The sequence below is a fragment of the Pezoporus flaviventris genome, unplaced genomic scaffold (assembly GCF_033815535.1).
Source record: "Pezoporus flaviventris isolate CSIRO_AGI_PZ_B2104156 unplaced genomic scaffold, CSIRO_AGI_Pfla_v1 ptg000035l, whole genome shotgun sequence".
Lineage (NCBI taxonomy): Eukaryota > Metazoa > Chordata > Aves > Psittaciformes > Psittacidae > Pezoporus > Pezoporus flaviventris.
Window position 1 is genome coordinate 14,669,737 of NW_026892583.1, and position 15,168 is coordinate 14,684,904.

Genomic DNA, 15,168 nt, shown 5'->3' on the forward strand with positions numbered 1-15,168 from the left:
AAGATCAGTTTACTGTTGTTTTTACAGTGGGAACTGTTGGAGGCAGAGCTCAGGGACTCTCTCTCATGGGGGAAGACTTACTGAAAATGAGTCTGGTACTCTTACAAGGCCAAGCAGAACCTACCACTTCACTTTACTAGCAAAGCAAGTTTCTCTTTCCAAGCTGAGCTTACACCAGAAAGGGATGCTGGTGTAACTGTAGCCTTCTAGCATGCGTGTCCACACAGCGACAACCATTTAAAGTACTATCTAAACTTACTCAGCAGAAGAAATGAACCTCTAAAGCCTTTAACCAACCAACTTAATCTCTCATTACATATGTCAGTGGGAAGAATGCACACAAATTATTTTGGATGTGCAGAAACTCTTTCCCCTTCCTCCCCAAACACACACTATTTCACTGCTTCCTTTTTAATCACTAGATTTTCTAAAATGCTGCCACAGAAAGAATCAGTCCAGCTTACAGACCCAGAACCAGCGAGTTCATCGCTTCTCTCCATCCAGTCATGCAAAAGGCTACTACTTCCGGCTTTTGTTACTGTTCCTTCCACTTGCCATTAAGTGCCATTGACAATTGCCTCAAGGGCTCAATTATGCTTTTGATGCAAGTTCTCATAGCAATGCACCAGATCTAGTTCCAATCTTACCAGTGACCATGGCTGCAGCTCCAGTATTAGCAGCAGGAGCATGAGCCCAAGGATTGGTTTCACGAACTGGCATAGCTGTGGACACTACAGCAGCTTGGGATGGTTTAGCAGCAAGCACACAGAAGGCAGAGGCAGTGCCATTAACTAAAATGGGAGCAGACAACATCAGTGCAATTAATTCATGCAAGGCATGCATGTGACTGGAATATTAGTGGCCATGTCACACGTATAAACATACAACAACTTTAGACACTTCCACATGACAGCAGTTTGTGTAAATTAGCCAAACTGGACTGACAGTTACTAAAGCCAGTAAATTCCATTTCACCAAGCCAAGGTTTGTTAACAGAATTGTGGGATGGTGGATTTTTATGTATTTGGTGAGACCTTGAGTTCTGATGAGCAAGTGAAATTAAATTTGTTGTTTTTATAGAGAATAGATGCAGCTCACCAGGAGTTACTGCATGATAAATTTTAGATTCAAAAGAAGAGCAGACTGTAGATGCAAAGTAACAATAACTGCATTTAACAAGGACAGGTTCTTTTTTCAGACAATTTGTATAAAAGCGTATCAGTGAAATGAAGGTTAGAGGCTGCTATAAGTTGTATAGTTGGCATTTCTCCACAACTTAGATAAGAGTTTGTGTGAAAAAAAGTAATCATGTGGTGGCACAAAATCTCTCCCCTTGTGGGATTTGGTTCCTGTGACACACAGTTGGTAAGGTTTTTGCAGTTCAGGAGGAAGGATGTTAAAGTAACCGCTGTATCAAAGCCAGTCCCTTTTACAGATAACTATCGTGTGGTAGGTGCACAAACTTTTTGTTAAAAACAAAAACACAGGCAAACTAAACAGACAAGATGAATAAAGCACTCCCCCAAAATACTGATAACAGGATTTGCACAAAAATTAAGATCACATGTTACTGGAAAGCAATGTTATGTGCACTCAAGCCTCATCAAGCATGATCACAGCACACAAATCACAAACCTTGAAAGGCAGGAGACTGTGGTGCAACTACTGTCACTGGTTTTGTCATGGGGGCCGAAGAGAAAGGATCTTCTGATGGCGCGCTGAAAGCACTGGTGATCTGAGAACACAGGGCACTGATGCTGTCTGTTTCCCCTTCTACCTCGGGGACTGAAATGTAAATAAAATTCATTCAATTGGAAGTTTAAAGGATACAGAAACAACGTACAACTACTAATGTGAAATTGAAATGTAATTAGCTCCCTCCGTCCTGGATGTTCCTGTTACTGATCTGCACGACAGCTTTCTCAAAAAACAGTGTTGAAGACCTGACCTGAACTAGAATATATCAGTGTATTTTGTAACTAAGTCAAGAGGGTAAGGAGATCAGCATTCCAGATTTAAAGTCAATTATTACTGCTTCTCTGTGCTAATGCAAGAGGATGTTAATTTCAGAAATTAAAAGGGTTTTCTATGGCTTCAGTAGAGATCTAAATCTTTCAGTATTAAAGTGCTAAACATATCAAGGATTTGGCACTAAGATCTGGCACTCTTTGAAATGAAAATACTTATGATAGATTTAAGTGTTCCAACAACATACTTCCACAGTAACTAGATGAAGTTTAAATGTGCTGACAGCAATGCACAGCAGCAGGTTAAGTCTAGAGGAAGAATGTTGATTGCTTCAGTTCAGCAGCAGCTGAAAACCCTAGCTCTCGTAGTAGAATTATGAAAAGCAAAAGCTGAATGCTCAAATAAAATGGACTCTCAGTTTTAAACCAAGTATCACCATAATGTGGATAAAATAACATCTGGAGTAAACCTGCTGACTTGCCAGATGTTCTCATTATTACTAATTATAATTACTATAATTACTATTATAGTACTGCTTTTCAGAAGTACTGAGCATCAGTCCATTGCACAGAACTGACATGAGCAAGCAAATTAAGCAAAAGTAGTACAAAACCCATTAGATGTCTGGACACAACATGCACCATATCTAAAATCCAGGGTGAGGCATGCTCAAAATTTGATTCTTTGAGGGATATTCAAATACAGTGCATGTGGTATGACAGTAAGCAGCACTGATAGCGGCATACATGGAACATGCATCAGGAATGTTCTGGATCATGAAAAACTCAAGACTGCAGCATGCTCAGCAAGTACCACTAGCGAGCAGTGCACTATTAGTGTAAAACTGATAAACTCTGAGCTGATCTTAAAGCACAAGTCACCAAATAAGGATTATAAGAGAAGTCAGACTAGGTATTTTTGTTGGGTTTGCTGATTTTTACCACAATAGTTTTTACTTTAAAGCTTAGAACCCTAAAACTAGCTGTACTGCCAAGTGAGAGCACAGTTGGCCTGCAGGATAACCCAGCTAAGGGGATTCTAGGACATCTTGCAAGGTACTTAGCACTCAACGTGTTTCTGTTGGGATGACTCTAGAAACCCACTACCATCATGTGAAAATTGTGCCACGCATTACTGGTGCAGCCAGCTGTAGCACCTAAACAGTACAGTTTCTTTAATGCATGGTGAAAAGCCATTTCATTGCTCTCAAAAAGAAGAATTCAGACAGGCAGAAGGACAGACCACAGAAAATCATCACATGATCCCATGACAAATCCTTAAGGCCTCGAAGGGATCTATCTCTCAAGATGCCCTGGCATTAAGTGGAAGAACTGGTTTAGTGACTCAGAGGGAAAAGGCAGGGACTACTCATTCACCAACACCCATTCCTAGAGCATTTTGAGCTGTGCTGTGACATTTCAGGTAGTTATTAGAACTGTTTGTTTTCTGCATGTGAATTCTGCATTTGAAATTCTTGCCTATTCCCAAAGCAGAAGTTTTCTGACATGGTGATGTTTGTTCATGAGAAATGATCCACATGAGGAAGGAAGAAAGATTTACTAGAAAATAAGTAGTTATTTGAAGCCACAGAGAAGGAAAGGAGACACAATTTAAGGTAATGTTTCATTGGAACCGTTTGGTTTTACCTGAGTTTTTCATGGGGAAATCGGTCTTCCTTTGCACTGTTGAAGGCAGCTCATTTATTCGCAAAGACAACTGGCGTTTAAAAGGAGACATCTTTTGGCTAAGGGCAGGGAAGCCCCTGAAAGACCCTTGCCTGGCAAGCTGTTCTATAGGGGCATGCCTCCGTGGAATAGCGTGGGGATTGCTCATTTCTTTATCCAGAGAGGCAGCAACTTCAGCAGTAGGAGAGGTTGGTGAGCCAGAAGAGGGGGCAGTATTGTTTGGTGCAGCACCTGGTGCTACTGTTTTCACTTCTGTTTCAACTGCTGGAGGAAATAGGGTGAGGTTAGAAGAATAAAGCAAAGTAGTGTTCAACTGCCTGCCACTAGTCCCATTTGTTTTGATAAGAAAAAATGTGGGAATTTGCATAACTAGTGCTCTTCCAAATGAGTTCCTAATATCACAGCAGAAAAAACACTTCTGTATACCCTCATTGTCTTTACTATGTCACTTTACACATCCAGTCTCCAAAGCAAAACTTCCTGAGGCTAGCTACTTCCTGAAAATGCTGGCCTTATGTATGTATTCCTTCTAGCTATTCCTGAGACCCCCAGTTCGAGAAACACTTGAAATTAATTTATGACAAAGACTGAAAAGTGTATTGTGTGTTTGAGACCTTTACTATTGCCTCATACAGAACTATGGCCAAAGTACTACTACAAACTGCATTAAGTGACTTAGGGTGACATAGCTCAGCAGCAGCAGGGAAAAGAACCCAGCTCTAGGACCTTCTTTTGAAGGTCACCCTCCTAGCCCTGCAGAATCAGCAGCAACAGCCAAACACACTGCACAAGCTTCAGCAGGCCAAAGCAGGAGCAGCATTTAACAGGTTAAGCTGTATTCAGTGCTCAGACTGCAGCTCCCCAGCACCTCCAGAAAACACATTTATAGATAGATGGAAGTGGGCTGACAGGTAGGTCCAGCCTTTGAGCTGACAGGCCTTGCTAACACCAGGCACATTTACAGGGAGCTCCTGTGTCGCTTCTTTAAGCTGTATTTACATAAATGGTAAATGTATTTATAAATGGTAAATGTATTTATAAATGGTAGCATCACAGCTGAGTTTAGCTGTAACATTACCACCCAATCACTAGCTGGTTGCACTGCAAACTTCCCCAAATTAAAGTCAGCTGCTTCATTTTGCAGGGTTTTGCACAGCACCACGATGCTCCTGTCAGCCAGACCTAACGGCAGAAATGTAGGATTAAGCCTAGTTTAACTCATGACGCTTATGATTGAAAGAATAATGGGGATTCTTCCATCTCTAGGAAAACTCACTCATGTTGTAATTGGATTGGCTTTGGGGGCAATAAACACAGCTCATCAACACATCAGGAGAAGGATAAATCTCACTATCCTGGTGTGAACTCCTATTTTACTTACATTGCTTTCCAAACATTTCAGGAAAAAGAATGACTTTTTGTTGACACATCAACAGAATAACTGGAAGTCTGGTAAGGAGAAGAGTCACACTAGAGATTTCTGAGGAGCTGGAATGGTAGGAGGAACTAATTATGTTGTCTTGCAAGCTTCAGTACCCATGAGTTGCAGCTGCTCGTTCAAGTGAAACTTTTCTAATCAGTCTTTCTTGGAAAGGATTTCACACACCTTCATTGAGTCAAGACTTTGACTCATGCCCTCAAGTAACAAAGGCCTTGTGTTTAAGCTTCATTTAGCACATTCTAAAACTAATGTATGGGAACAAGCAGATGGATGATGAAAACGAAGATCAAAGTTTCGCAATCGAGTGGCGACATAAAACTTGCTGTGGAACCCGCTGAAACAGAAGTTCAACTCCACTGTAAAGAGGGCTATGAACAATATTTATACTACTTAACATTTTGTTAGCTGTAGAACTTCACTACTTGTAATAAGACTTGAGTAATAAGTTCAACTTTCACTTGAATTTTAGAACACTAAATGGTTTCTTAAATGGCTAAGAAGTAAAACCGAACTCCTCTCAAATCAGTTAGTTACTAGTTTTGAGTGTAATTACCAGGGCATCAGTTATGTGTTTTATGGGGGGTGAGGGTGTTGCTTTAGCTTTTTTTTTTTGAAAGCACACTGTGATTGATCTGTTCTTCCCTCATGCAATATAGCTCTATACATACACTTTGTAACCTGTCTTGAAAATAAAAATATATTATTTTCTAAGAAAATTCCATATAATTTTCTGTTCGTTTACCATAAGATTTAGACTACAATGTCTGGCTAACTTGCTATACTTTTACAACATCTTTCTAGTACAGCTTTTTAGTATGTTCTACGGTGATCTCTACCATAAAGCAGGCTGACAAAAAAAAGCAGAAGCAGATTTAATATATGAAGTCACTTGTACTTTTTTCTATAGGAGATGTGGGAAAATGCACCACAAGTAAATCTGGGAGCATTTTTCATCCTGTGAAGTGACAAGTGTCTGGGCATACGATTTGTACATAAGGAGGTTAAAGAAGGGGAATGTTGCAAGGATTTTAAGCCTCAGCCCTTGCACAGGCTCCAGTTCACCTCAGTGCTGGTTTTGCTCACTATGGAGGATTGTTTAAGTTGCATCCCGTACCTTTAGCATCCGGCATCTGTCTCATAATTTCCTCTCTCTCTGCTTGTTCAGTAGCTGTAGTGACCCTGAATGACCCCTCTCTAGTGAATGTGGTTCTGCTGGCATCAAAGGTGGCAGTCACTCCACACTCCTTCTCTCGCTTCTGCTTTCGCTCCAGGCATGCTGCAAATGCACAGCCCACGGCATGACTCAACCTTTCCCCCTGTACAAGACAACATTGCATCATACAGTAACTGGAACAGAAACATACATGTGCTTCAAGCATTGCAATGTGACAACCTGCTTTTGCAAGAGGAATCTAATTAAGGCATTAGAGAACTACTGTAACTGGCCACCTTTTGTATGGCTCTAAAATTAAACCTGTAATATAAAGATTCCCAACTACTCAGGCACAAGCAGTGTTCAAGAAGGCCACCCAGAAATGAAAGGGATTGGTGGATAATCTATTTAGTTCAGCTGCTACTAAGATGCTAGGGCGATAACCTGTCCATCGGGACTTAACACCCACTTAAGATGTGGCTTCATAAGAGTTAGTTTCTGAACAAATGTATCCAGAGCCAAGGGATCAGTGCAGGAGGGTTAAGTGGTATTCTCAGATGAAGGAAGTTTACAGAGGGCTCAGGGAGACACCACCCTTAGTGCAAGAGTGAAAACTAAAAGCACAGTGGTGACTGCTTACACCTTTTAATGACCATGACCAAATGCAGAAGTTAGCATTGAGAGTGCATTCTGAAAAGCCCTTCCATTATTAATCAGTGAGGTCTAAAGGATCCACTACCCAATAGCTGCAATAGGGAAAGGAAATTCAGACTGGAGGAAGTCCAGCAATTCAGCTGATACAGTGGCTACAGTTGAGTAAGAGGCGCTGTTACTACCAGTAGCTCAACTCATCTATTGTAATCAGGAAGTGAATTGACTTCTTATTCAGAGAGGGAAATAGAAAAGATCCAGCTCTAACATAAGTCTAGCTGGGAATGTCTAACTTCATTGTTTCTCTTTAAAGAACAATGATAAATTGTCAAGTACAATTGCTTTGAGCATGCAGCTATGTGGAGTTCATGCAAGAATTCTGCATGAGGTTTCAAGTGTTTTGTATAGCATAGTTAGGAGTCAACAAAAAGCAGAATGAGGAAAAGGTCCGATCACAGAATCAAATAACAGCAAGAGACTGATGGAGGTAACTTACTTTCAAACCTTCTACTGGAAAAATCTCTATCACTTCAAAACAAACAGGATGCTAATTAAATGCAGTTTAGCCTCATCCCTTTAACGTTCACATGACTTTCCATTCAAGATAACGTTCGCATACAAGAGGCTGCATTCATAACCAGTCTGTATTTATACACTATGATTTTATCCTAGAAAAACTGTCATTATGTTTCAGGCTTTTTCTGTATACATTTTCAAATGAGAATATCTTCTGTCTATTTTTAAAAGAGTAGTTCCCTTCTGCTGGAGATATCTGAGGCTGACTGCATTCCTGTTATATACATGCTAGGCAGCACTTCTTTCCACAAGATGACACCACGAAGGGATATCAAGTAATTCAAATACAAAGAATTAGAACTAAAATAATTTTCAAGGACTAAGTAATATTTTAGCCGACATCAAAACATGTATTCTAGGCACTTAATTTTTCTAAGCATAACTTCCAACTAGTAGCTGGAAAAGTTGGACACATACACATTAAACTTACCGTGTCCTTTACAGCCATAAAGCAGTGGCATATCCAGCGTCTCGTTGTGCCATCTCGACAGATGTATGAGAATGCCCGGTCGAAGTTCCTATCTGGTGCGCAGAAAGAAACCTTCTCTATTGTCTGATCGACTATAAGATCCTAAAGGGGAAAAAAATCCCCCCGCCCCCAAGAAAAGAAATGTGAGGAAATATGGAGAAACACTTGAACAAACAATTTTCAGTACTAAATGCAAGAAGATGAGTTATAGTACAAAGAGGGTAACCTGATGTGACTGTGTCAGTGAATTCACCATTCAGAATCTATTCCTACTATGAAAAAACAAGGACAGATGACACTTTTCACCAGCTGCTTTTGGTAGAAGTGTGCCAAGGCACCACGTAAGAATTCAGGGAGCCAAACAATTCCTAAGGTCTCTCCTCTAGATTATGGAACTCTTGGTTTTGTTTTATTTTATTTTTACAGCAGCTCCAGAAGTCTTGCAATCAAAAAATATTTACTGTGGTTAACCACAATGCTGAAACTTATAGGAGAGATCTTCAAGTGTGACAAGTTCTAGCACATGCTACAGAAAGACTAAAAGCTGATCTGCCAATTAGCTAAGCAGGGATGCAGGCAAAAAAGCACCAGCAGCACTGTTATGGAGTCTTGAGTGACATGGTCTAGTGCAAGGTGTCCCTGCCCATGGCAGAGCAGTTAGAACAGATGATCTTAAGGCCCTTTCCAACCCTAACTATTCTATCATTCTATGATTTAGAATTCCATGATTTGTTCCCATAGATTGATGTGAGAAGTGTTTCTAAAAAGCAAATAGTTAAGAACTATGCCATCTTTGTTAAAAATGGCATTTCAATATTTTCTTGGTTATTTTGGTTGGTGGTTAGTACGTTCTCATGTATTCAACCACCAGGAGGCAATAGTATATTCTCTTTTTAAGTTCTATACTTTTAACAACCTTCAGAGTCTGCACAACTCATCAAAATTCAATTTTAAAAGATAAGATATACATAGCAACATTTCTAAAAATAATACATGTATTATTATTTTTAAATGAGGCAATCAGTAGACTGAATGCACCCACTGGTATGTTTGTATTAGAAACTGAATTCTTATGAGACGGTAAGTTTAGTGCTGATGAAACCATAACACCGTAACAGCAGTCACAGAGCAGGTATCCAACAGGCAGTCATACTGCAAAGGGATACGAATTGTTCTGTATGTGCTTCACAATGTTGGCTTGCAGAAATTATCTTTTAGGTTGACATAAGTATGGGTTAAATGACATGAATATGAAGCTGAATTAATTTCAGATTACCGAAAGTTAAAATTGTGCCAACAGCCATGACATCTTTTAAAATACTATTACACTTACAGAGGCACACCTAAAGCTTTTATTTCTAATTGTCTACATCAAGGTAAAAGCAAGAATTCTTTGCTATTACTTGCACACAGGCACCCTGGTGGTACATACTCTGCTATTTCACAATTAAAAAAAAATAATGCTAAAACAATCTAGAATGATGCTACAAATACATTAGTCTTCCACTTCAGACCAACATCTTAGATATTGGAATTAGAAATCACAAACTTCATACCCAGTTACTATTCAGTTTGAGTCTGAAGGCACAACATACCCTATTTCACTTTTGGAAACTAGCTCTTGTTCACTCAGAACCATTCTAGGATTTGGCTGCCCTGAAAATTATATTGATTAACATGAGTTTGCCCATGTATTTACTATTGCAGCCCTCTGCAGTGGTGCAGAACAAAGTCAAGGGACTTTGAGAAGTTCAACATCAACAGAACATTACTGGGGAAAAAAAAAGGTTCTTCCAGTAAATGCAACAAAAAATATTCCAAGCTTGTGCTACCTGTCACATTTTAGGGAATGTTTTGAGAGTAGTGTGGAATTAAGTGGAGAAAAAAATTAGCAGGCATACATACATTTACAAAGCAAGAAATGATTAAACTAATTATATACTTCAGTCTTCCTTTCAAATACCAACATTTGCATTAACATAAAGATTGGTGTCCCTTTAAAGTTATGGTACATATATTATTATAGAGGGATTTAAAACTTTTGTCCAGGGAAATCTAACCTTTGTTTTCTCATCTACGACTCTGAGTCCATCCGCCGAAACCCACAGGACTGCTTTAACAGCTTTCTTTCCAGACTTCCAAAAAAAAGAAAAGAAAAGGAAAGAAAAAAACAAAACAGTTTTAGCCCAACAGCATCAGATCTCCACCCGCTTCCCCTTTGAAGAACCGTAATATTAAGTGTAGATGAAGTCCACGGTCAGTAGGGTACCCAGAGCCAAATAGTCAATCCAAGTTGCAAAACGTTCAGAGAACCAAACCAAAGCCAGTAATTTCAGAAACAGCACATTGTGGGGATGGGGAAAGGGCACAGCACAGGTGGAGGCAAAAACAAGGTGTACATCCACTGACAGTAAAGAATTCAAGACTGACCAAGTGGGTGAAGAATTCCACTAGAGAGTCAGACGACACTAATTCATAAGGAGTTACACCACAGGTAGCTTCTTCAGCACAAGTTTAAACATACAAAAATTCTTACCTGGTATTTCCACCAGCCCTACCCTCTTCCCCAATAGTTGCATGGCAGAATCATGGCATCACCGTAAACCAGTGTTGAAAGCACCCAAAAATCATCAGTTACTATGTTATATATAACTATATATATAACTATGTATATAACTATATATAACTATATATATGTTATATATAAGCTTAATGCCACGATAAATCATCCAAACATGTTCCACTATTTATTAAGAGCTAAATGTCACATCTTGGAAGAGAAGCACAAAAGTATTATTTCTTAGCCATTTGGTGTGTATCTGGAAAAAGCAATGGTGCGTGGCCGGCTGATGCAGCGAGCAGCGGTCTGGCCTTTATCCAAGATTTGACTGTGGGAACTTTCAGCTGCCACAAGCTGAGGCTAAGTAAAAGTGGGAAACACAGGAAGGCTTCAGGAGCCATTTAAACTACAGATTCTTCCTAGACTGTTTACTTTTTAAGGGAAAATTACAGAAAAGAGTATAAACAATACAATATTCTTCTGAAACTAATTCATTCAACAGAAAATAGGTACAAGATGTCCATGCAATTTTACTGGTTGTTACAGAGAACTACTACTAGAAAAATTGTTTTTTAAAGTGTTACTTTAATTCACAAACCCCATACTTTAAGCCAGCTAATAAAATATTCTCCTCATAATGTTTTTTCAATCACTGGGTTTACATAGTTTATGGCTACTAATGGCACCCACCATAGACCACTGCAGGGAGTGGAGAGAGCAACAAAAATAAAAAAGATGAGGGGGTATCTGCTAGTGGCTTCATGCAAGAACTGCAATTATTTTGTTTTTATTTTTTAATACTTCACTGCTGATGTATAAAATTTATATTCATATGGCAAGAAATGGAGCAAGGACATTCCAGCATAAGCTACCACATGTTCCAAGTCTGCAACACCGATTTTAAGCCTGTAAGAATGAAGTATCTTGGAGGAAAAAGTCTCCTGTTATATCACATTTGTTTCATTCTCAGAGAAAGCACTGAGTGTGAAGAAAATGGGCCTGGCAGAACTTGTGTTGAGTTTTGGGGAGGAACTATCTATCTGTCCCAGTTTCAAAGCAGCAATAACACCCTGAGCATTTTCAAAAAGCTTGGTGAGAACAGATAATGGCACTGACTTGTACGGAAGAGTGATTAAAAGAGAAAAGAGAGCAAATAAGCACAGCATGAAAGCAAGCACTTCCAGAAGCAAGTTTCTAAATGTCCATCCAGCCTGCTGGATACCCCAGAGAAGGTTTAAAGTAAAACTGACATGTTCTGGAATGCCCATAACTTTCACAAAGGAAGATGTACTTAAATTTGCCATCATATGTATGAAAAAATATTGCAGCCTTTAAAGTCACTTCTAAATTTTGGTCCTAAAGGCAGTAAATATCAATATCCACAGAATATAATGTGTATTTTCAATGCTCAGCTAACTTCCATAGCCTGAAAGTCCCTATTAATCCCCAAAACAAATGATTTGTAGAAGTCTGTCTCCTTGAACTGTTTTAAAAAGGAGTACCAGTTTCTTATACGATATTGTCTTAAAGTCTTTATTCAAGAAAATATAATCAAGACAAGACAATGCCTGCAGGTAACTGGCTTAGATTACCATCATTAGGAAGACAGTTATATGTCCTTCCCCAGCAAACAATTAAAAACTTGTTTCTGTGGAAATACGCAACTGTTCCTCAAGTTTGTATTAAAGTCAAGTTTAGTTGTGCTGGGTGCTTCATAAAGCAGTATTCAGCAGAGCTACTCCTCACCTGCTGTTTCATCAAATGAGGATGTAGAAATAGCTAAGACATGGAATTTCATGTTTCTCAGAATAAAATGAAAAGGCTGAAGGGCTAAGTCCTCCTCTCCCACTGAAAACGCAGGCTTCCTCAAACAAGACAATGAAACATGGGTTTGCTACACCAAGAGAAAAACTAAACACGCTTTGCTCCCCCCAATTCCTTCTTCTAGATTTATGGTGGATACAGCACTTAGAAGGGGTAAGTCCTTACAGTCTTTATCCCAAACGTGTATCTTCTACTGTTGGGCAACATAATTTTCCTATCTACTCAATCCTCAGCTTATCTGTGCCTACATACTTCTTCAAATCAGTTCATATTGGATATGCAAATCAAAGTACTGCTCCATTATGGGTGGGAAATTACCAAGTTAATTGTGATTACAAAATAGATAGGAGCACTTGTACTCCTGGCACACACCGGACAAAGATCAGACTGGATGCAAGATACTGCATGGGAAATGAACCCCTATCACAGGCATTCACAGCCTACCACAGCAGGATAGCGCAGGATTACAGCCTATCTAATAAGCACTGCAAGGTACGTGACTCCAAACATTATTCAAAGCAAATAGCCAATATCCATTGGAACAGTGGGTCTTAAATGTTGCTACCAAGCGACTTGTCTAGACACCCATATCAGTAACTTGTCTTCATATTCAAGAGCTTTTGGATGACAGCACTGCTGGAGTAGAGCCATGTGTGGTACTGACTCCTGGGAGCCTGATTTGTCACTGCTGAGTCAGCCCCAATAGAAATCTTGCTGCTCAGTACTTAGGAGGTCAGAAATCTGTGTCATTATGAAATTTGTTATCTGGACCAATTTCAGAGTCCTCAGAGGTTTTCAGGAGGGCAGGGGAGGCATCAGTCCTCACAGACTGAAAATAAAGCAGGACCACTGTAGGATGGGCACGAGGGAAACCTCTCTGACAAGCTGGCAATGCCCTAGAGATGGGCAACCACAAGAAAAAAAAAAGACAAGGTAAGTAGCACTTATAAGGTGGGAAATGAAGTTTTAAAGATACCAGAGCAAAATTAAAGTTTCCCCAAAATGCATTTTGTAAACACTTCTAAATTGTTTCTAATCTTTTTGCCTAGTTTATGCTATCCTTGGACTTCAAAACAGCTGTAAGATGTATCTGGAGTCTGAGGCATATATAAAGAAAATTCTTCATTTCAGATTGTATAAAATATTGTGTGACAAGAAATGCATGCATTCAGTGGAAGCAAAATATGAAAGATCATGGAATCTGTACTACTATTCATTACAACAGAAAAGCTTTAGCCTTAAAATACGAAGAGCTGCCTAAAAAGGCAGTTGATTTGGTTATGCTGCATATGCTATGCAAAATAAACTGCAGAAGCCTAACCTGGAACGATTAACAGACTTCTCATTTTTATTTAAAGTAAAAAAGAAAGTATTTCCAATACTAAATACTTGACATTTCTAAACAGAAACCTGTCAGATTTACCTTTTAGGGGGAGAAAAATATGGACAGAGAAAGCAGCAAATCTGTCTAGACTGACTCTTTGATAGCTGTTAGCGGGTTTGAAGCAGCTCTGCAGTTTGGAACATTAAATTAATCCCAAAGCAAAGCATCTGCAGGGAAATTATAGATGAAGAGCCAAAAGATATTAGAGTTATCAGTATTTATCAATTATTAATAATAGAACAGCTGTCGCTTTTTTTGCTGTTTTCCCCAGACTTGGGTTAACATTGTAGGGCAAAGCTGTAATAAAGGCACTGCCATACTGATGCTGTGGGGATATCTAAATACTATGGATATAATTGGTTTCAGTGCTAATTAATGAAACTTCACAGGCTGAAGCAGTAGATCGCTCTTCGGTGAAATATTATAACAAAAGACAAAGCAAATCTACAAGACTGTAGTAAAGTACCAGACTACATAAAAGAGCAACTAAGATGTAATAGGGAAGTTGGAAGGTTTAATAATTAAAAAAATGAAAACCAGATTTTTATCTAAGTGCTCTGCAAACATCTGTCCTTCTATATCTTTGCTTTCTCATGTACCCTAACATAAGTTAATACCAATAGGCAGAAAGAGAACCAACATATCTGATCAGGCTGAGGTACTGCTTTAAACAAACTAAGTAGTATTTAGCATTTTTGGTTGTGAAGCGAATGGCATGTTTTGACTCCAGTCTCTATAAACTCCTGCTCTGGAATTTCATTTGCATATACAAATGATCTAGTTAATCTGGCAGATCTCCCACCCATGGTATTTTGGCCCTAAAAGAAAATAAATTAAAAATTAAGAGCCTCTTACTTTACCATCATGACACTTCAGATGGGTGCTTTCACAGATCATAGAAAAAAAACCTGAATTGGGGAAACAGCTGACCCTGTATGACATGCATCCCTATCTGAGTGAAAGGTGAAAAAAAGCCCCAAAACTCATTTACTCCCTAAGCAGAGCCAAAACAAATCTGTGACCAGAGAATAATATGCTCAAAAAGACTTTCATATGGATGGAACTTACAAACCTGTTAGTTTCTATTTAAGACAAGATTCATTTTATAAAAAGATACTTCAGAAGCCGTATCTTAGACTAACTCTATACAAAAACTAAATGAAAACATTTTACAGGAATTTTAAATGCAGAGGTAGGGCACAGATGAGAGGTAAGAGAGAGAGAGAGCTCTTTAAGAGGTTTATATGTACTGCCTACCGTATCTAAGACACTGTCCTCAATGATGGAACAGTGAATTTCTTGGTTATTAAGTTGAGTTGCAATTAGAAAAACACAGTAGGTAAACACCTGGTCTCATCTTCATATACCTTTGAATTAGGATTGTGCTCAAAAAAGAAAGGTTTAAGAGATAGCAAGAGTAGGCACACTGCTTTCTCCCAACACTAACATTTGAAGGT

General features: G+C 39.0%; 2 protein-coding genes across 19 annotated transcripts in view; one reads left to right on the forward strand and one right to left on the reverse strand.

Annotated features, from left to right (window-relative positions):
- The window catches only part of PAPLN (papilin, proteoglycan like sulfated glycoprotein), a 63,203-nt gene extending 57,356 nt beyond the window's left edge, over positions 1 to 5,847 (forward strand). Inside the window, exon 29 of one of the 2 annotated variants that reach the window (XR_009744969.1) lies at positions 5,056 to 5,847. The gene's annotated coding sequence lies outside the window, so the exon portion shown is untranslated. The remainder of the gene's footprint in view (positions 1 to 5,055) is intronic. The other variant, XM_061462672.1, reaches the window with a different exon arrangement.
- The window catches only part of NUMB (NUMB endocytic adaptor protein), a 99,503-nt gene that overhangs the window by 2,914 nt on the left and 81,421 nt on the right, over positions 1 to 15,168 (reverse strand). For 7 of the 17 annotated variants that reach the window (XM_061462688.1, XM_061462687.1, XM_061462690.1 and 4 more), the window contains 6 exons: positions 10,004 to 10,078; positions 7,905 to 8,045; positions 6,209 to 6,410; positions 3,615 to 3,917; positions 1,636 to 1,785; positions 648 to 791 (listed from right to left, as the gene is read on the reverse strand). In XM_061462688.1, coding sequence (XP_061318672.1) covers positions 648 to 791; positions 1,636 to 1,785; positions 3,615 to 3,917; positions 6,209 to 6,410; positions 7,905 to 8,045; positions 10,004 to 10,078 — 1,015 coding nt within the window. The remainder of the gene's footprint in view (positions 1 to 647; positions 792 to 1,635; positions 1,786 to 3,614; positions 3,918 to 6,208; positions 6,411 to 7,904; positions 8,046 to 10,003; positions 10,079 to 15,168) is intronic. The other 10 variants (XM_061462695.1, XM_061462697.1, XM_061462698.1 and 7 more) reach the window with 6 other exon arrangements.